Source organism: Mobula birostris, chromosome 2, assembly GCF_030028105.1.
Source record: "Mobula birostris isolate sMobBir1 chromosome 2, sMobBir1.hap1, whole genome shotgun sequence".
Classification (NCBI taxonomy): Eukaryota; Metazoa; Chordata; class Chondrichthyes; order Myliobatiformes; family Myliobatidae; genus Mobula; species Mobula birostris.
The window spans coordinates 210247273-210268921 of NC_092371.1; the positions used below are offsets into that span (position 1 = coordinate 210247273).

The 21649-nt window shown below is 43.2% G+C and overlaps 1 protein-coding gene across 2 annotated transcripts in view; it reads right to left on the minus strand.

Annotated features, from left to right (window-relative positions):
- Positions 1–1161: 1161 nt before the first annotated feature.
- The window catches only part of LOC140210082 (kinesin-like protein KIF3C), a 195538-nt gene continuing 175050 nt past the window's right edge, over positions 1162–21649 (minus strand). For both annotated transcript variants that reach the window (XM_072278892.1, XM_072278883.1), the window contains exons 7-10: positions 15905–16021; positions 14253–14355; positions 2587–2756; positions 1162–2075 (exon numbers count right to left, since the gene is read on the minus strand). In XM_072278892.1, the coding sequence (XP_072134993.1) occupies positions 1976–2075; positions 2587–2756; positions 14253–14355; positions 15905–16021 (490 nt within the window). In that variant the 3' untranslated portion in view covers positions 1162–1975. The remainder of the gene's footprint in view (positions 2076–2586; positions 2757–14252; positions 14356–15904; positions 16022–21649) is intronic.

Below are 21649 nucleotides of genomic sequence, written 5' to 3' on the forward strand. Positions count from 1 at the left end.
AGCACACCCCTGGTCACCGACCTCCATGCAGAATATGACCCGTCTGCAACCACTCTTTGCCTTCTGTGGGCAAGCCAGTTCTTTATCCACAAAGCAATGTCTCCTTGGATCCCATGCCTCCTTACTTTCTCAATAAGCCTTGCATGGGGTACCTTATCAAATACCTTGCTGAAATCCATATACACTACATCTACTGCTCTACTTTCATCAATGTGTTTAATCACATCCTCAAAAAATTCAATCAGGCTCGTAAGGCATGACCTGCCCTTGACAAAGCCATGCTGACTATTGCTAATCATATTATACCTCTCCAAATGTTCATAAATCCTGCCTCTCAGGATCTTCTCCATCAACTTACGAACCATTTAGGTAAGACTCACTGGTCTATAATTTCCTGGGCTATCTCTACTCGCTTTCTTGAATAAAGGAACAACATCCGCAATCCTCCAATTCTCCGGAACCTCTCCCGTCACCATTGATGATGCAAACATCATCGCCAGAGGCTCAGCAATCTCCTTCCTTGCCTCCCACAGTAGCCTGGGGTACATCTCATCCGGTCCCGGCGACTTATCCAACTTGATGCTTTCCAAAAGCTCCAGCCCATCCTCTTTCTTAATATCTATAGGCTCAAGCTTTTCAGTCTGCTGCAAGTCATCACTACAATCACCAAGATCCTTTTCCATAGTGAATACTGAAGTAAAATATTCATTAAGTACCTCATCATCATCTTCACCCATCATCTTCCTCTTGCTACTGCAGATGATGGAATATTTGTCCCTTTATCTCTTTCCTTCCCACCATCCAGAGACCCTAAAGGTCTTCCCAAGCGAAGCATCAATTCAATCTAGTGTACTACATTTACTATTCACAATCTGGTTGAAGGAACCAAATGCACTTCATAAAATCTTGTCCAAGTAAATTTATTGCTCTGGAAAAAAGTCCCTGACCTGCAACATCAAATCTATTCTTTCCACAGATGCTGACTGACCCGCTGAGTATTTTCTGCATTTCCTTTTGTTAGATAATACCATTTTCATAATTGACCTGTTTCATTCAAATCATAACCACCATCTTCTGAAAAAGGTAGTATCCAGTCTTGATTGAAAACATCAAGCAAATGCACACAATTGTCCTTGAGCATATAGTATTTATTTTATTCCACAATAAAGTACCCTCAATCCCAGTGACAGCAGGACCTGCGATTAAATATTTCAACATTTTTTGGAGCAACAGCAACATCAATTTAATTAGGATCAAAAGTCCAACAAATTTACAAAGCGACATTACTGCTCTTGGAAATAAAACTTGGCAGGCAATCTGCTGTATTCAGCACAACATGACACACATCTTCTTCAGAACAGATTTCCAAACTGAATGGAAGGCATGAATATATTGGAAGAGAGGGAATGACACTGAAGAGGCTGAGTATTTTGAAAACATTGCAGTGTAAATAAAAACGGGATGATCAATTAAGTCTTACTTCTGGCTTGAACTCTATAGAAAGACCAGTTGTGCTGATAAAATTTGATTCTCATAAACAGCTAATTTTCATAGCTCTGATTTTTAAGCTCGTTTGGGAAAACGAGTTTCCCCACTAAGCTCCATTTTGTGCCTCTTTAACCCTGTAGCTCAGACTGCAAAATAAGGCAGTAAAGCAGATGGAGATTGGTGGGACACTGTCAAACGCAGGAGGTTGCACTTGAAAGTGAGAAGCATGAACCATTTTTGTTTGGGCTGCAATGAGATGGATTGAGCGACGGGGAAAATAAACGGCCTGAAATCTGCCCTCAGTCTCTGGGCCTAAGTCTGCAATTTGGAGGCAGCTGTGCATTGAACGCCACTTCCAACATTTGCTTCAGCTGAAGTTACATGAAGCAAATTTTGGAAATGGAGCCACTGCTAACCTGCACCTTCAATGCCGTAGGCTGAGGACGAATTTCTCACCAAAGAACAGGCACAAGTTTCACAGTATTCCTCACTGTGACACCTTCCCCTCCGAATGAGAGAACAGCTGAGAGCCTGAAGCCAATGAGGAGAAGGAAGAGGAGGATGTTACTCGTCTCTCAGGTCTGGACCTGGAATACAATCAAAAAAGATTAAGATAAGATTTCACTTTTACATGGCTGATTATCTTTTTTTAAGAAGATAATTTATTCCAAAATTATGCAAGAATTCCTCCTACATGTTATGTGGGCTGACAGTCCAGCACAGGACTGAGGGTATGCTGTGTTGCTGAAGGCGCTGTTGTTCAGAGAAGATATTACACTAAGACACGAGAGACCGCAAGGGGCAAAGAAGCAGACTACTGAAGGAGCTCAAGGGTCAAGCCAGCTCTTTGAGGGAAGTAGACAGTTGACGATTTGGGTCATGACCTGAAATATTGACCATCCATTTCCCTCCAAGGACTCCACTGAGAGTCATGATGAGGAGTCTCGGCCCGAAATGTCGACCATTAATTCCTCTCCATAGGTACCACCTGACTTGCTGAGTTTCTCCAGCATTTTGTGTGTGTTGCACAAATTTTAAGGTATTTAATGAATTTTATCTCTGCTGAGAAAATAGCCATGGGAATTGAGAAATCCTCACCATGATCTTGATTTGCGAACTCTCGCTGCGGTGGACCGGTCTGGGAAAACAGAACTGCTGTAGTGTGGCTCTCCTCCGGTTGCTCCATGTAATGACCACGACCGTGGGATATCCAGCTCAAAAACCTGGGGTGTTGCCATATCCAATTCTAGGAACAGTATGTTCTCAGCCTAAACGAGAGAAGAAAGATAATTATAAAGAAGGGAAAATCTGCAGATGCTGGAAATCCGAGCAACACACACAAAATGCTGGAGGGAGTCAGCAGGCCAGGCAGCAACTATAGAAAAAAAGTACAGTCGACATTTCGGGCCGAAACCCTTTGGCAGGACCGGAGAAAAAATGATGAGGAGTAGATTTGAAAGGTGGGGGGAGAGAGAACTCCAGGTGATAGGTGAAACTCGGAGGAGGAGGGATGAAGCAAAGAGCTAGGAAGTGATTGGCGAAAGAGACAGAAGACAATGGAAAAAAGAAGGGGGGGGGGTGTGGAAAGCAGCACCAGAGGGAGGCAATGGCCGGCAAGGAGGTAACATGAGACAGGGACCAGGGGATGGGAAATAGTGAAGGTGGGGTGGAGGCATTACTGGAAATTTGAGAAATCAATGTACGTGCTATCAGGTTGGAGGCTACCCAAACGGAATATAAGATGTTGTTCCTCCAATCTAAGTGTGGCCTCATCATGACAGTGGGGGAGGTCATGGATGGACATACAGGAATGGGAATGGGAAGTGGAATTAAAATGGGTGGCCACTGGGAGATCCCGCTTGTTCTGGCAGATGGAGCATAGATGCTCGGCAAAGCAGTCTCCCAATCTACGTCGGGTCTCACCGATATACAGGAGGCCACACTGCGAGCACTGGATACAGAGGGCGACCCCAAAAGACTCACTCCTCATCTGGAAGGACTGTTTGGGGCCCTGAATGGTAGTGTGGGAGGAAGTGTTGGGGCAGGTGAAGCACTTGTTCCACTTGCAAGGATAAGAGCCAGGAGGGATGAATGGACAAAGGAGTTGCATACAGAGCGATCCCTGCAGAAAGCAGAAAGTGGGGTGGGGGGAGGGAAAGAGGTGTTTGGTGGTGGGATCCAGTTGGAGGTGGCGGAAGTTTCGGAGAATTAATATGCTGGATGCAGAGAGTGGTGGGATGGTAGGTGAGGATGAGGAACCCTATCCCCGGTAGCGTGGCAGGAGGATGGAATAAGAACTGACATGTGTGAAGTGGAAGACATACGGTTGAGGGCAGAGTTGACGGTGAAGGAAGGGAAGCCTCCTTCTTTGAAAAAGGAGGACACCTCCTTTGTTCTAGAATGAAAAGCCTCATCCTGAGAACAGGTGCGGTGGAGACAGTGGAATTCAAAGAAGCAAATGGCGTTTTTACAAAGAGCAGGGTGGGACAAGGTATAGTCCAGGTAGCTGAGAGAGTCCATGGGTTTGTAATAGACATTGGTGGATAAGCTGTCTCCGGAGACAGAGACAGAGAGATTGAGAACGGGAAGGGAGGTGTCAGAAATGGACTAGGTGAATTTGAGGGCCGGGTGGAAGTTGGAGGCAAAGTGGATGAAATTGATAAGTTCAGCACGGGTGCAGGAAGCAGCACCAATGCAGTCGTCGATTAGCATTGGAAAAGTGCGGGACGGTCTCCAGTGTGTGCTCCCGGTGTGGCCTCTTTTATATTGGTAAGACCTGACATAGATTGGGAGACTGCTTCGCTGAGCATCTACGCTCTGTCCACCAGAACAAGCAGGATCTCCCACGGGCCACCTATTTTAATTCCACTTCCATTCCATTTCCATTTCCACTTCCACTTCCATTCCCATTTTGATATGTCCATCCACGACCTCCTCCGCTGTCGGGATAAGGCCACAGCACCTTATATTCCGTCTGGGTAGCCTCCAACCTGATGGCATGAACATCGATTTCTCAAACTTCCAGTAGTGCCTCCCTCCACTTCACTATCTCCCATCCCCTTGTCCCTCCCTCATGTTATCTCCTTGCCTGCCCGTCACCTCCCTCTGGTGCTCCTTCCCCCACCCTCCATTTCTTCTTTCTTCTAAAGGTAATTATAAGTTGCTCCAGCTCTGCATCAATGATGAATTGCAATGCAATGGCCCTGAAACACTACAGCATATCCCAACAGCATGAACTATTTCACATTTCCCCACATTATAATCCACTTGCCAAATCCTCCGACCACACCCTTACCTGTCCATATTACTTTTTATCTCTTTATGTCCTCGTCCCACCTTACAGACAAACAGTACATGGCCAGTCTCGGAGAGGATCATACAACTTTAGTGCTGACACTCGGGACTCTCCAATATGTGAGTAAATGCTGCATTGTTAATGATGCTGCCATTTGGAAGAAATATTAAACGGAAGCCAAATGTATCCATTGGACTGATTCTGCTGGAGTTCATGGATTCTTCCAAGCTCATCCTGGGACAGATATCACAGTTCACCGTGTCTAGTTACAGTGACTTAGAATGTGGTCTGAGCTGTCCCTTTGGCATGCGAAGATAATGTGAAAATGGCATGAAGGATAAAGGTTGCAGAATAGTGGCAATGTTCTCCTGAATAATCCTCCATTGAAAATGGCAATGCCAGCTTCAGCCTTAGTGACGTGTTGCATTTGGCACAGTGAACATAGCAGAACTTGGAAATGATGGCCGAGTGCTCACTGGGGGACTGGAGGTGCCTGGGGAGATCTAAGGAGATCAGTGCCCGTGAGAGCGAGCAAGGGAAATCCCCCGGGGCTGCAGCCAGTGATCCTGGCATGAAGTCGCTTAGCAGGTCTCAATAAGAACATGAATGCTCTCTCCAAACATACACGCTCAGTGAAACCTGCAATGCAGAAAATATACGTGTCTGTTCTGGCTGCTCTTGTGGGTAAAAGAAAATGCAGAGGAAGCCCTTTCTCCTTGTAGACAGAATTTGGGTGATTTGCCACACAACTAGTGATACTGAAAATTGAACTGGTGTATTGCAGTTCTGCTGACGTTATGTGGGGGAGTTTTACACTGGAAGCTATGTGTCAGGATGAATAAAAATCTCACTGAAATAAGGTATGAATTTCCCAGTGGGAGTTGAGACATCCAATATTGGATGTTGTTTTAATTAATACCCCAAAGTATTTCTAAATGTTTTTTTTAATCAGATGTTGCATTGTAGTTTTATTTTTTTTAGAAAACCCACTAAATATCAAGGGGGCATGAGCCCAGAAACACACAGGAGGAACTCAGCAGACCAGGCAGCATCTACAAAGAAGAGTAAACAGTCAACATTTCGGGCTGAGGCAACTTGTTATACTCACATTTCACAACAGAGGGAGCTGCTGCATTACTTTAAACCTCATTTGCAATCTCCATTAGAAGTACTTCAGTCTAATTTCTTTGATTTAGTGCTTGCACTGCAGTGTTTTACACAATGGGAATATATTAGACATTTGCAGAGGGAAATTTGTCCAGTTAATTGGCTGGACAATATATTATCACACAGATAACCAATCTCCAGTTCACAGAAAACTTGTGCCTTCTCTTTTCAAATGCTGACAAACCAATTAATTCCCTTTCCAGTGTTATCTGTATTTATTTCAAGTTCCCAGAAAGCAGGTGACATTGATTAACATTGTTGGGGGGGGGGGTGGGAGAGCCAATTCTGCCAATTTTTAACACAGCATCAAGAAGAAACCCTACTTAAAAAAAACAGTAACTCAATCAAGAATCTGATTTTCAAAGCATGTTGGAAAATCAGTAAAAATTAGGTGTAGGATTGTGAGAAACCAGGTTTATTGGATAACTTATCCAGAAAGGTTTAGCTATCCCACAAAGGAGGGCCTAAACTATAATATATATGAACATTCAGCCCATCAAGTCTGCTCCACCATTCCATCATGGCTGATTTATTATCCCTCTCAACCACATTCTCCAGCCTTCTCCCCATGATCTTTGATGGCCTGATTAATCAAGAACCTATCAACCTCCACCTTAAATATACCCTATGACTCGGCCTGCCAAGGACCAGCCTTTGGCTGAAGAAATTTTTCCTCCTCTCTATTCTAAATGGATGGCCCTCAATTCTGAGGCTGTGTCCTCTGGTCCTAGCCTCCCCTACTATAGGGAACATGCTCTCCACATCAATTTTGTCTAGAACTTTCAATATTCGATAGGTTTCAATGAGATACCCCATCATTCTTTTAAACTCAAGTGAGTACAGGCCCAGAGCCATCAACATGCCTCATATTTGAATTTCTGAATGTCCTGCCCATTTAGAAAATAGTCCATGCCTTTATCCCTTCTGCCTACCATGCACTTTCCTGCATATATTTCATCTGCCATCTCTTTGCCTATTCCCCCAATCTGTCTAAGTCCTTCATCACATACCGTGCTTTCTCAACACTAACTGCCCCTTCACCTATCTTCGTTCTGACTGCAAACTTGGTCACAATGCCATCAATTCCTTCATCCAAATCACTGACATATAATGCGAAAAGAAGCGGTCCCAACACAGACCCCTGTGGACTACCACTAGACACCGGCAGCCAAACGGAAAAAGGATCCCTTTATTGCTACTCTTTGACTCCTGCCAGTCAGCCAATCTTCTATCCACAACAGTAACTATCCTGTAATAACTGGGCTCTTATTTTGTAAGTAGCCTCATAAGCAGGACCCTGTCAAAGGCCTTCTGAAAACCCAAATAAACAACATCCACTGACTCTCCTTTGTCTATCCTGCCTGTTATTTCTTCAAAGAATTCCAACAGATCTGTCAGGTGTGATTTCCCTTTTGGAAAACGATGTTGACTTTGACCTATTTTATTATATGTCTCCATGTATTCCAAAAACTCATCCTTACTAATTTACACCCACATCTTACCAACCACTGAAGTTAGGAAATTGCCCTCCAATTTCCTTCCTTCTGTCCTCCCACCTTCTTAATGAGGGGAGGAGCTAGAAAAGATGGCGCCAGAGCTTTGGTAACTTCTTCCAGTTCGTCTGTGAAACAGCTTATTCTTTTTCTCTCATGTCTACCTTTTCTTTTTGGTCCGGTCGGAGTCCATGACCTACAGCTACAGCTCAAAATGACGGTTCTCCGCAGGTGGCCTGGCATTTCAATATCTCCAGAAGTGGTCTGGAAGACGTGCACCTTCAGGGTGCGGTCCCGTGGACAACCCAACTCCGAGCATCATGGGAGACTGAAACATCGCGGCAGCAGGTGGTGTGCACGGGTGTCAGAGGAAGGGGGGAGGGGTTGGGTTGTGCTTACGCAGGGGAGGAGGAGGACGGGCTTTGGGGTTCTGATGATTTGAAGAGTAAGTTGTTCAGGTTGTATACTGTATGCATTCTCTAATATTAAATTAAACCATTTGACTATGTAATTTTCCAGTCCTCCAGAACTATTCCAGAATCCAGAGATTCTTGAAAGAGCATGACTAATGCCTCCACAATCTTTTCAGCTGCCCCTTTCAGATCTCTGTGGATCTCCCTGAGCCAGCACCTGTGAGGCAACATACCATCCGTGTGCCTCTTTCACATCCACAGTATTCTGCTTTTTGCTGCTCTAGTTATGGAATCCCCTGTCACCACTGCACTCATCTTCTCCTCCGCTTCCCTTCTGAGCCACAGAGCTAGACTCAGTGCCCAGAGATTCAGTCCCTGTGGCTTCCTCCTCTCCCTCCCCTGATGTATCTCACCAGTACACTTCTTTTTGGGGAGAATGACCACAAGGGTACTCTGAACCGGCTGCCTATTCCTTTTCTCTCTCCTGGCAGTCACCCAGGTATCTGCCTCCTGCAACTTAGGAGCGACTACCTCCCTGTAGCTCCTATCTATCACGTCCTCATTGTCAGTAGGTCATCGAGGTGCAACTTAACACGGTCCCTAAGTAGCTGCAGCCTGATGCACTTTGTGCAGATGCAGTTTTCACCCTGTTTTGTTGAGCTGCCCCTCATAATCCCCTCTCATCACCAGCTGGTAAAAAGGTGAATCTGCTTTACTCATGCACTGAATTGGGTTCAGTTATATATTACTGCTGGGACACTGGAAGAACTTCTTTATTGATGTCCATTCTAAGCTGCACATCTTTGCGTTATTCTGGTGATGGATGTTTACCCACAGTCATCAAAGATTAGACTGGGAGAAGACACTGTGCTAAACTACCAGATCAAGTGACTAAACACAGTCAATTTATCCTTTTGTATCTCTTGAGCCAGGAGAAAGCACATAAGAGTTTAACACACAAGCAGTTCATAAAAGCTGTCTGAATCCAAGTTTCCTGACAGGAGTGAGGTTACCTGCATTGAGATAGTTAATTTGGATTGGACAATCAATACATTTGGACAAAATAATCCCCAAGTGGCAGTTCTGAGAAGTCACCAGGACCCAAAAGTGTATAAGAACCTTATTTTCTTCAAATACTGGAGAAACTCCAAAACACTGGGACTGCAGTGGTGTCACCCCAGAGGTACACAAAGGCATTCCACATTGTCCAAGCAGAAGGTAGCTCTTGCAATATTTTCCAAGGATCATCTGTTAGGAGTCTGGTGCCTGAAAATGCTGGTATTCAATGCAACAACGTATGGTATCAATGACAGTTGAGTTTTAAAGGTGGACCAGAGGGTGTAAAAGTAACTAATTTTGCAGTTTAAATAACTGCAAAGATTATAATTGAATTGGATAGGTAGTGCAAAGCACTGATCAGGCAGTATGTGTCCCTTGTGTTAGAACACATTGGAGATAATAGACAATAGACAATAGGTGCAGGAGTAGGCCATTTGGCCCTTCGAGCCAGCACTGCCATTCACTGTGATCATGGCTGATCATCCACAATCAGCATCCAGTTCCTCCCTTATCCCCATAACCTTTGATTCCGCTATCTTTAAGAGCTCTATCCATCTCTTTCTTGAAAGCATCCAGAGACTTGGGCTCCACAGCCTTCTGGGGCAGAGCATTCCGTATATCCACCACTCTCTGGGTGAAAAAGTTTTTCCTCAACTCCGTTCTAAATGGCCTACCCCTTATTCTTAAACTATGGCCCCTATTTCTGGACTCACCCATCAGCGGGAACATGCTTCCTGCCTGCAGCATGTCCAATCCCTTAATAATCTTATATGTTTCAATAAAATCCCCTCTCAGCCTTCTAGATTCCAGAGTATACAAGCCCAGTTGCTCCAATCTTTCGACATATGACAGTCCCACCATCCCGGGAATTAACCTTGTGAACCTACACTGCACTCCCTCAATAGCAAGAATGTCCTTCCTCAAATTTGGAGACCAAAACTGAACACAGTACTCCAGGTGTGGTCTCACCAGGGCCCTCTGCAGCTGCAGAAGGACCTCTTTGCTCTTATACTCAATTCCCCTTGTTATGAAGGCCAGATAAAGCAGAGATACTGGGAACTGGGTGATGTGTTTATCGGGAACCTGTGGTCAGTGCTGTTTGCATTAGCCCTTACCCTTCTTGACAATCAGGGCCACAAGGCTGGAAGATGCATTTGTGACAATGTTTAAAATTAAATGCAGTATATTTTGGGGATGGTACACACTGCAGGCAGAGTGTACTGTTAGTGCAAGGAATTACTGAGTGAGGGCAAGAACCCTGCTTTGTTATGAATGGTGTTGAGCTTCTCAAGGGATGCTGAATGAACTATTACCCAGTCCCGAGCTTGGAAATGTACACTCTTATTTCCGTAACAATGAAATAATCAGCAATTCTCTGTTTCTTCAGTGATAATTTTCCAGTATGACTTGCTGAAGAGATACACATGTAGAATTTGTCATGTCAAAAGAGGATCTCTCTATCCAATTTCCTGTAATACCAAGGAATCTAAATAATTCCGTGACTCAGACACTCCAACTTTGCATGGCTCTGCACTTGCTGTTCGCCATACAGAGCTGAAAAGAAAGCAGGCTCTATCAATCACCACAATGGAGCTATCACCTCCACCCCAGTGATCAGCCACTAAAGTTCTTTCTCGATAATAAGTTCCACGCAGGACTGTGAACTTGTAAAACATCCCAAGCAAGATATCATGCCTCATAAATAAGAGAAATTCTGCAGATGCTGGAAACACAAGATGTTGCATCACATAATGCAGAGGTAATAAATGAGGGGAAATTTTAAAAAATTATGCAGAGGTTTATATTCCATATTATTGCAAAGATTAATGTGAAATCATCATAAACCCATAATCTTATCATTCGGAGAAAGGCAGAAGTTCTGTAAACTCTGCTTCCGGTTCTCTGACGACCTTAATGAACTAATTAGTAACTCAGCACACACTGGAGAATATCTGGCTGGGATTGTTCTCACAGGATCATTAAATCCAAATTTGATAGTTTTAAAGCAGCAAGATCCGCACTATTCTCTTCAACAATGAATATTTGGAGCTAAGAAGGCAATCTTCAAGAAAATAGAAACCCGGATAATGTTCCTCACTAATGTCTCCAAGAAGAGTCGATAACTCTTTATCAGATTCAAAGTTCAAAGTAAATTTATTATCAAAGTACGTATATGTCACAATATGCAACCTTGAGATCCATTTTCTTGCAGGCATTCATAGTAAAAATGGAGTGCAATAAAATCAATGAGGAACTATACAGAAAGTCGGACAAGCAAAGTACAAAAGAAGACAAACTGTACAACTAATCAATAAATAAACAACAGACCGAGATAAATAATGCTGAGAACATGAGATCTCGAGTCCTTGAGAGTGAGTTCAGAGGTTATGGAGTCACATCAGTGTTGAGGTGAGTGAAGTCATCCACACTGGTTCAGAAACCTGGTGGTTGAGGGGTAATAACTGTTTCTGGCGTGGAATCTAAGGCTCCTGTACCTCCTTCTCGATGAAGCAGTGAAAAGAGAGCTTGCCCTGGGTCGTGAGGGTCCTTGATGACGGATGCTGCTTTCTTGAGGCAGAGCTCCTTGCAGATGTGCTTAATGGTTTAATTCAATATCAGAGAACGTTTACAGTATACAGCCTGAAATCTTTACTCTTCACAGACACCGACCAGCAGCAGCAAAGGCACCAACCATCCCCCTCCCTTCCCCACCTCACTTCAGCAAGCATCAGCCCCCACAAGCCCTCCGAGACCATGATCTAAAAGTCCATCAAAAACTACTGTCCATCACTCACTACTAAGGGAGAGAGATAGTGCTCCTACAGTGAGAGGGGAGGCCAAAGGCTCACTGCTTCAATGTTATAGTCTGCACTGTTGATTACTTTGAGTTTCCTCGACTTGGGGCCCTCTTTCACCATTGCGAGAGAGCGCAAGCACATGAGTGCAGAGGGCTCTGACAGCCATGCCCACTGTCCCGATGTTTTGGACCTCCTGTGGTGCTTCAGGCGGTGACATCGGCAAGGAATTGGGTCATCCACAGGGCCACGCGAGGCTGCACGCTGAAGGTGCACATCTTCCAAGCTGCTCCTGGAGATCTCCAAACACAGGACACTCGGCAAGTTCCAAAAAGTGAGAGCCCACCGTCCATGAAGAATGCAGTTTGAGTGCAACTGCAGATCATGGACTCCGAGAGGACGCCTGCCAACTTGAAAGGGAATAAAGGTGGGGAGGGCTTTGCCTGTGATGGACTTGGTTGTATCCAACACCTTTTGTAGACTTCTCCATCCCTGGGCATCCATGTTTCCATACTAGGCTGTGATGCAACCAGTCAGGTTACTCTCCACTGTGCTTCCACAAAAGTTTGTCAAAGTTTTAGCTGACATGCTGAATCTGCACAAACTTCTAAGAAAGTAGAGGTGCTGTTGTGATGCCATTTATACGCTGGTCCCAAGACAGATCCTCTGATATAACACTGAGGAATTTAAAGTTACTGGCGTTGATATGGTAAACACTAAAACTGAGAAACTGAGAATGCCACTGATGGAAATTTTCTGATTTTCACATCCTGTGGGATCCTAACAGTTCAGAAATTATTTTCACGTTGCTCACAATATTTGAGCCACAGTCAGGCTAAACATAGAGGCAGACAGGGTTAGACACCTTATGTGGTTCTACTTTTACACTCTCCAACCCTTGGAAAAAGATGGTGACTATCTACAGAAAAGACTGTGACTGCCTAAAAAACACTCTACATATATCTGAGACATCAGTCTGCTTCAATGTTGGGAGAGGTGCGTGAATTTTCTTATCTTCTGTCTGGGTTCTGGTGAGAACTCTGTATCCCAGAATCCTCTCCTCCCCACCTCCTCCTTCCATCAGACAGAAGATGTTCTGAAGGGGGAGAAAAACCTCTCTTCCAAGTGAATCAGCATCTTCCTTTATGTACCCACTTCTGCTCCATTCTATGACGTTCACCCTGCTTGGCCTTTGAGTCTCCTTTCATAATACCTCTGTAGCTGTAACTTGGCTAAAACAAATCTTGACTTCCTCCTATGACACTATTGTTCCTAATAAACCCTTCTCCATTAATATTGAAGTATTCATTTACTGTCTGCTCTTCTGACTTCAAGGGAGCAACTTCAAACATACCCAGTGTACAAAGGGTTTAATCGAGCAGCACCAGATCTGACTTGACTATATCCATCTCCACAATGCTGTATTCTTGTCCACAAAAATGGTCCATAACTCTGAGAGTTTCATAGAAACATAGAAGGAAATGTCTCTATTCTCCTGTAGTATACACCTCTTCAATATCTATTTCAGTTTTCACAATTTTCATTCATCTTCAGTTGTTGCTGATGTGTTCTTTCTGTTTCTATTATTGCCATCAAACGCCTCCCTCTCCACCCCATTAAATGTTTGAGTGGTGTCCAGTCTTCTATGGAACAAAATTTCTTCCATCTGATTATTGTAATTTAGAAAATCTGCTCCACTTTATGGCTGCTAACCAGAATCTCAGTGCTCTGTTCAATCCCAAACTGCACCTGCAAAATATATCTACTCACCATATGAGTTGCCTTCATAACATAATTTTCCTGTACTTATCTTCTTTACTTGTGCCAAAAGCATTACAATATCTGCACGATAACTAAATAATATCTGCATTATAACTGTTGGGGATGGTGTAGAGCAAGTTGGGGTTACCTACTGTTAATGCAAGTGCTTTCTAGACAACAAATTTCTCTTCCAGCATGGTTAGACTGATAAATTACTTTTCAGTAGTGTATCTTTGTCACTTTTTCAATCGCTTTTCAACAGTTTATCTATCGAAAGCCCATGTGCAAAATTAATATTGGCAAAAATGATTGTAAATTTGCTAGCCACGGATGGAAGACTGGAAAAAAAGTGTTCCTCCACTTCAGAAAGGCAGTATGTCTTGGCCCAAAATATCAGCTCTTCAGCCCTTTCCATAGATGGTACCTAACCTGCCAAGATCCTGCAGCATTTTGTGTGTGTTACTCACCAGAATGTTGCCTGACTGGAGGACTTAGTTATGGGTAGACATTGGACAGCTTGAGCTTGTTTTCCTTGGAGAAAAAGGGGCTGAGGGCCTATTTCTGTGGAATTAGTGTCGAAAGGCAAAAGAGTCAGCATGGACATGTGCTGAAGGGCCTATTTTTATGCCGTACAAATCTATGACTTACATACTATGATTGTAAAACGGATCAGAATGACATTTTTTTTCATGTATTTCTTGACAGATGAGAAAATAAACTATTTCTACACAACGCATAAAGGCCTTAGCACCCCATTAAACTTGGTGCATAGATTACTTACACGATATCTGGGATGAATGCCCATTGACATAGCAACTCTGGCATACTGGCTGATTGGTCGCTTGTAGCCAACTGCAGATGTAGACCGTTTCTTCATTTGGTGTCTGGATAGTACAAGCATAAAGTAATAAAGGTCAGTGACAGTTTGCATATGCTTTCTACACCAGATAAGTACCTAGTAATAATAAGATTGAGATTCTAATATGAGTAATCAAATCTGAACTCATGTTACTTTTGCACTAATAAACTTAATGCCGTCCTTTCATTTTAAAAACACTTTAGCAAAATAATCAGTTAACTAATAAAATGCTGTTGTTGAAGTTAACAGTCTTAAAACAAAAACTTTCCTCTTCAGGCCGTCATACAGATTGGCACAGTGAATGTCTCCAACATTTCCTGCTTTTGAATCGCTTGGGTTTTCATGAAAAAAATTAGCATGGCCAAAGAGGCAATCGTGGAGGATGAGGGAATAAGGATATTCTGATAAGAGGATGCGGGGCAAGTGTGCGAGAATCAATCCCCATATCTGAACTGATGAGCTTGAGCAGCATCTTAAATTCATTTCTACACAGCAAACTGCTAACACCCAACAGTCTCTCCCAGGTGGAAGACAAAAAAGCAGCTCTGTGAGGCCAGCAACAGTCCCCATTTAAGTTCACAAAGTGCACCACAGGCAGGATTTAATATCAGAGTTAACAGAGGATTGCACAGACTAACTCAATAGAAATGAAATTCTGGAGAAATGTTTAGTGGCTGACTGGATTAAAGTCATCTTGCATCTTGAGTCAAAATTACCCCCAAATAAGTGTGAGAGATCTAGAACAAAGAACAAGAGGAAAATGTCAATAATGAATGTTGTGGAACTCTGGACTTATTGAATGAAGTAAAGAAAGTACCAATATTATCAAATAAATAGATTAGATAGGGTCCACCTAATAAAAAATTGCAGAGTACTTCCAGCAATTTCACTTCTTAATTCAGATTTCCAGTTTTTGCAATATTTTGATTTTGAGTGACTATTGAGCCCTTAATCATCAGGCTCTTGAACCAATGGAAATAACTTCACTCACCCCCTAAACTGAACTGTTCCCACAAGCTGTGTACTTTTGAGGACCTATCTCATGTTCTCAATGTTTATTACTTATTTATTTCATTATTATTTCTTTTTTTCTTTTCTATTTGCATTGTTTGTTGTCTTTTGCACGATGGTTGTTTCTCCATCCTGTTGGGTGTGGTCCTCCATCAACTCTGTTCAGTTTCTTAGAATTACTGAGTATGCCCGCAGTTAAGAAAACAAATCTCAGGGTTGTATATGGTGATAATAAATTTGAACTTTGGTTGGGCCAAGCACCTGCATTATCATTATAATTTCTGTATCATTTCCTGTATCACCACCACAAGCAATGACCTTTCCTCTTTGCACCTCCTGCTTGCTTTCCATTGACATATGCTAGAATGTTGGGAGCACACTTCTCCTGCATGAAACACATGATTCTGACATGAAAAGATTCCTCTCAAAGATTGTGAAATTAAAAAAAAATTATGGACAGGGTTTCAAAAACGAGGGTGGGAATAATCTTTCTCTTCTGAGATTTGTTCTTTCTTTACTCAGGATGTACGCGTTAACCTAAAGCAGACTGAAACAAGACTTACTTGTCAGCAGGCGCCAGAGGCAGAAATTTCCATTGATCCTCCTCACAGTCAAAACACAGCCGGTTCATGATCTTATTTTTCTCTTCAGGTGGAATAAAATTTTCAATGATCAGATACCTGAGTAAGACATAGGCAGAGATGAGTGAAAAAAAACAATCAGAATTTTTACCTGTTGTGATACATGGCTTCAAAGCTCAGGACTACTGTATTGCACTATGAGGTGAATTCGATGTATATGATAAACAGCAGATTACTGTGGCAAAGGATAAATTATAAAATATTTCAGCAAATATGTCAGCAAAACTTGCAACGTGGATTAAAAGTGAGTTTGAAGAATATACAGATGAACCGCAAAGAAAGAGAACCCCCAAAATCTGACTTTTGAGTGATCAGTATGGAAGTAGAGCCAGTCAACACAGTCATTTTGTTGAACAGGTAAAAACATCAAATGGCTGAAGCAACAAAGAAATTGAATAGAGACTAGCAACTGTGAAAAAAGACATTCAATAGCATGGAAGAGTTTCTGTGCAGTTATAAAATTAAACCAGTGGAAAGAAGGAAACGCATCAGTGCTGAAGAGCTAGAGATGTGAGAACTGGACCTTGAATCCTGAAGAAGAGGCTTGAGGCTACAGACACAGATTGAAATTTAGTTGGGACAAGAAGAGTGAGGAGATCCTTGAGCTAGAAGAAAAGAAAGAAATATGACACACTGTGGAACACAACATTCAGGAGTCGGGGAAAAGGCATGGCTGTTGTAAATATGAAGAAGAGGTGGAAGTAGTTCATCAGGAGGTGAGACACATGCAGATCACAAAGTAAGTATTTATAAGTTTGCCTACTTAGTATCTTCATTCATCTATTTGGACAGACCAAAGGTCTCCACAGGACTATCCAACCTTGCTAATGCAATTCCAGGAATATGTTTGTCCCTATTACTTTACCTGGACATTTGCTCTATTTGTTAAGACCATTTTCTGCCAGAGAGCTTCTTGAATTCATAAATTTGCTTTTTATTAAACGAGCCATGGAAATGCTTGATCTATTCTTGCAAGTTATTTGGTAGTAACTTTCTCAATTTATTCTACATGCCAATTGTTACTTTATGCCCCTCCAGATTTGCTTTCAGGTATTTCCTTCCAGACTCCTTCCAGATTTTAAAAGATGTTTTTCACACTTCAGACCTTTCTTTGTCTATTGTATTTTGATGCCCAGGTTTGAACAAAGTATGTGACCAGCTATTAGACAAAACTACTAGCTCAAGTGCCACTTGATCAAAAGGCTATTTGCAAATCCTACCTGAGATACCTGAGAACTAGATCATTGTCTGGTACTAATGAGGGAGTGCTCCATAGCTGCAAGAGCTGCTTTTGGATTAGGATGTTAACATAACTGAAGACATGACCACAGATGCACTTTGACCTGCTGAACATTTTCAGCATTTTCTGCTTCTGTTTTAAATTTGCAGATTTTTTGATTCTGTTGCACTTTCACAACGTTGTTTTTGGGAGCTTGCTACTAGCAAATTAGCTGCAGGTTCTTACATAGCAGCACCTCAGAGTATTTTATTTGCTAAAAAGTGCTTCAGAACATTAGGTGCTTTCCTCTGTATGTTTGACTGAGATTATGACCTCTTGATCATTGTTCAAAATTCAATTTGCATTCATGCATGTTGCTCTATTGTGATGGGATCTACCAGATATTAAATCAATCAGGACCACAGAATCTACTTTTACTTTCTCCATCTCTATTTCAACATATTCATCAAATTTCTTTAGTCTGAAATCAGGTCTTTATACTCACCATTTGCTTCGTTAGATTTATATTTTCCTTTCTGATTCATTTTGTATTTTCTCTTTGCCAGTTTCTTGTTCAGACCAAGCATCAAAATGAGGAAGTGATTTTAATCATGGAATGATTTTTGGTGCCAGATGGGGTAGTTTGAGTATCTCAGAAAGTACCGATTTCTTGGGATTTTCACGCAACAGTCTCTGGAGTTCACAGAGCATGGTGCGAAAAACAAAAAACATTCAGTGAGCAGCAGTTCTGTGGGTGAAAACGCCTTGTTAGTGAGAGAGGTTAAAGGAGAATGGCCAGACTGGTTCCAGCTGACAGGAGGGCACCAGTAACACAAATAACCACGTGTTACAACATTGACGTGCAGAAGAGCATCTCTAAGAGCACAGCACATTGAAGCTTGAAGTAGGTGGGCGACAGTAGCACAGGATATTCATAGATTCATAGAATAGTACAGCACAGTACAGGCCCTTCGGCCCACAATGTTGTGCCGACCCTCAAACCCTGCCTCCCATATAAGCCTCCACCTTAAATTCCTCCATATACCTGTCTAGTAGTCTCTTAAACTTCACTAGTGTATCTGCCTCCACCACTGACTCAGGCAGTGCATTCCACGCACCAACCACTCTCTGAGTAAAAAACCTTCCTCTAATATCCCCCTTGTACTTCCCACCCCTTACCTTAAAGCCATGTCCTCTTGTATTGAGCAGTGGTGCCCTGGGGAAGAGGCGCTGGCTATCCACTCTATCTATTCCTCTTATTATCTTGTACACCTCTATCATGTCTCCTCTCATCCTCCTTCTCTCCAAAGAGTAAAGCCCTAGTTCCCTTAATCTCTGATCATAATGCATACTTTCTAAACCAGGCAGCATCCTGGTAAATCTCCTCTGTACCCTTTCCAATGCTTCCACATCCTTCCTATAGTGAGGTGACCAGAACTGGACACAATACTCCAAGTGTGGCCTAACCAGAGTTTTATAGAGCTGCATCATTACATCGCGACTCTTAAACTCTATCCCTCGACTTATGAAAGCTAACACCCCATAAGCTTTCTTAACTACCCTAGTCACCTGTGAGGCAACTTTCCGGGATCTGTGGACATGTACCCCGAGATCCCTCTGCTCCTCCACACTACCAAGTATCCTGCTGTTTACTTTGTGCTCTGCCTTGGAGTTTGTCCTTCCAAAGTGTACCACCTCACACTTCTCCGGGCTGAACTCCATCTGCCACTTCTCAGCCCACTTCTGCATCCTATCAATGTCTCTCTGCAATCTTTGACAATCCTCTACACTATCTACAACACCACCAACCTTTGTGTCGTCTGCAAACTTGCCAACCCACCCTTCTACCCCCACATCCAGGTCGTTAATAAAAATCACGAAAAGTAGAGGTCCCAGAACAGATCCTTGTGGGACACCACTAGTCACGATCCTCCAATCTGAATGTACTCCCTCCACCACCACCCTCTGCCTTCTGCAGGCAAGCCAATTCTGAATCCACCTGGCCAAACTTCCCTGGATCCCATGCCTTCTAACTTTCTGAATAAGCCTACCGTGAGGTACCTAATAAAGCAGTGATTGAGCGTAATTTGTGAATTCCAGTCATTGATGTAAATTTTGGAACCACGGTAGTCACAGGATTGATCTCAAATTCTATACCCAACTACCTTCTGATAAAATTTTCCCACAAGTTCCAACAGCTTTTCTCTTCTGCAGATTCTGGCTAATCCTTTAAGATGCTGCCAAGGTTTCTAGAGTACTGAGAATAACTCATCATCTTCTGTGCTTAAATGTGATGCTGTTTATTAACATATTTATTAACATAGGAGCTGCAGCTCCTAACAAACTGCGTTAGGGAACTGGAGCAGAGCTGGATAACCTGCAGATCATTCGGGAGAATGAGGAGATTATAGATCGTAGCTACAGGGAGGTAGTTACGCCAAAGGAGCAGAGGACAGGAAATTGGGTCACTGTCAGGCGAGGGAAGGGGAAAGGGCAGGCAGAGCAGGGTTCCCCGGTGGCCATTCCCCTCAACAACAAGTATACCACATTAGATACAGTTGTGGGGGATGACTTACCTGGGACTAACTGCAGTAGCTGGATCTCCGGCACTGGGTCTGGCTCTGCAGTGCAGAAGGGAGGGGGGAGAAAGAGGAGAGCGGTAGTGATAGGGGACTCGATAGTTAGAGGTACAGATAGGAGGTTCTGTGGTCGTGACAGAGAATCCAGGATGGTTTGTTGCCTCCCAGGTGCCAGGGTCAAGGATGTCTCTGATCGATTGCATGACATTCTGAAGTGGGAGGGTGACCAGCCAGATGGCGTGGTGCACATCGGTACCAATGACATAGCAAGGAAGAGTGAGGAGTTCCTGGAGAGTGAGTATAGAGAGCTTGGTAGGAAGTTGAAAAGCAGGACCTCGAGGGTGGTAATCTCAGGATTGCTACCTGTGCTAGGTGCCAGTGAGGGTAGGAATAGGATGCTCTGGAGGATGAACAAGTGGCTGAGGAACTGGTGTAGGGGGCAGGGTTTCAGATTTCAGGATCATTGGGACGTCTTCTGGGGCAGGTGGGACCTGTACAAGAGAGACGGATTACACTTGAACTACAGGGGGACCAATATGCTTTCAGGGAGGTTTGTTAGTGCTATTGGGGAGGCTTTAAACTAGATTTGCAGGGGGATGGCAACCACGGTACCAGAGCTGACAGTGTGGCTGGGGTGAAAATAAATGATGTTAAAAGTTCAAGCAAATCTACTAATAGAAAGGTTGTGAGTGGTGGTAAAAATCTTCTGAGGTGTATATATTTCAATGCTAGGAGTATGGCGGGGAAGGCGGATGAGTTGAGGGCATGGATTGACACATGGAATTATGACATTGTAGCAATTAGTGAAACTTGGCTACAGGAGGGGCAGGACTGGCAGCTCAATATTCCAGGGTTCCGATGTTTCAGATGTGATCGAGGCAGAGGAATGAAAGGTGGGGGAGTGGCATTGCTTGTTAGGGAAAATATTACAGCAGTGCTCAGGCAGGACAGATTAGAGGGCTTGTCTACTGAGTCCTTATGGGTGGAGCTGAGAAACAGGAAAGGTATGGCCACATTAGTGGGATTGTATTACAGCCCACCCAATAGTCAAAGAGAATTGGAAGTGCAAATCTGCAGCGAGATAGCAGGCAACTGCAGGAAACATAAAGTTGTGGTGGTAGGGGATTTTAATTTTCCATATATTGATTGGGTCTCCCATACTGTTAGGGGTCTAGATGGTTTAGAGTTTGTAAAATGTGTTCAGGAAAGTTTTCTAAATCAATATATAGAGGGACCAACTAGAGGGGATGCAATATTGGATCTCCTGTTAGGAAACGAGTTGGGACAAGTGACAGAAGTCTGTGTAGGGGCGCACTTTAGTTCCAGTGATCATAACACCATTAGTTTCAACTTGATCATGGACAAGGATAGATCTGGTCCTAGGGTTGAGGTTCTTAACTGGAAGAAGGCCAAATTTGAAGAAATGAGAAAGGATCTAAAAAGCGTGGATTGGGACAGGTTGTTCTCTGGCATGGATGTGATCGGTAGGTGGGAAGCCTTCAAAGCAGAAATTTTGAGAGTGCAGAATTTGTATGTTCCTGTCAGGATTAAAGGCAAGGTGAATAGGAATAAGGAACCTTGGTTCTCAAGGGATATTGCAACTCTGACAAAGAAGAAGAGGGAGTTGTATGACGTGTATAGGAAGCAGGGAGTAAATAAGGTGCTTGAGGAGTATAAGAAGTGCAAGAAAATACTTAAGAAAGAAATCAGGAGGGCTAAAAGAAGACATGAGGTTGCCTTGGCAGTCAAAGTGAAGGATAATCCAAAGAGCTTTTACAGGTATATTAAGAGCAAAAGGATTGTAAGGGATAAAATTGGTCCTTTTGAAGATCAGAGTGGTCGGCTATGTGCGGAACCAAAGGAAACGGG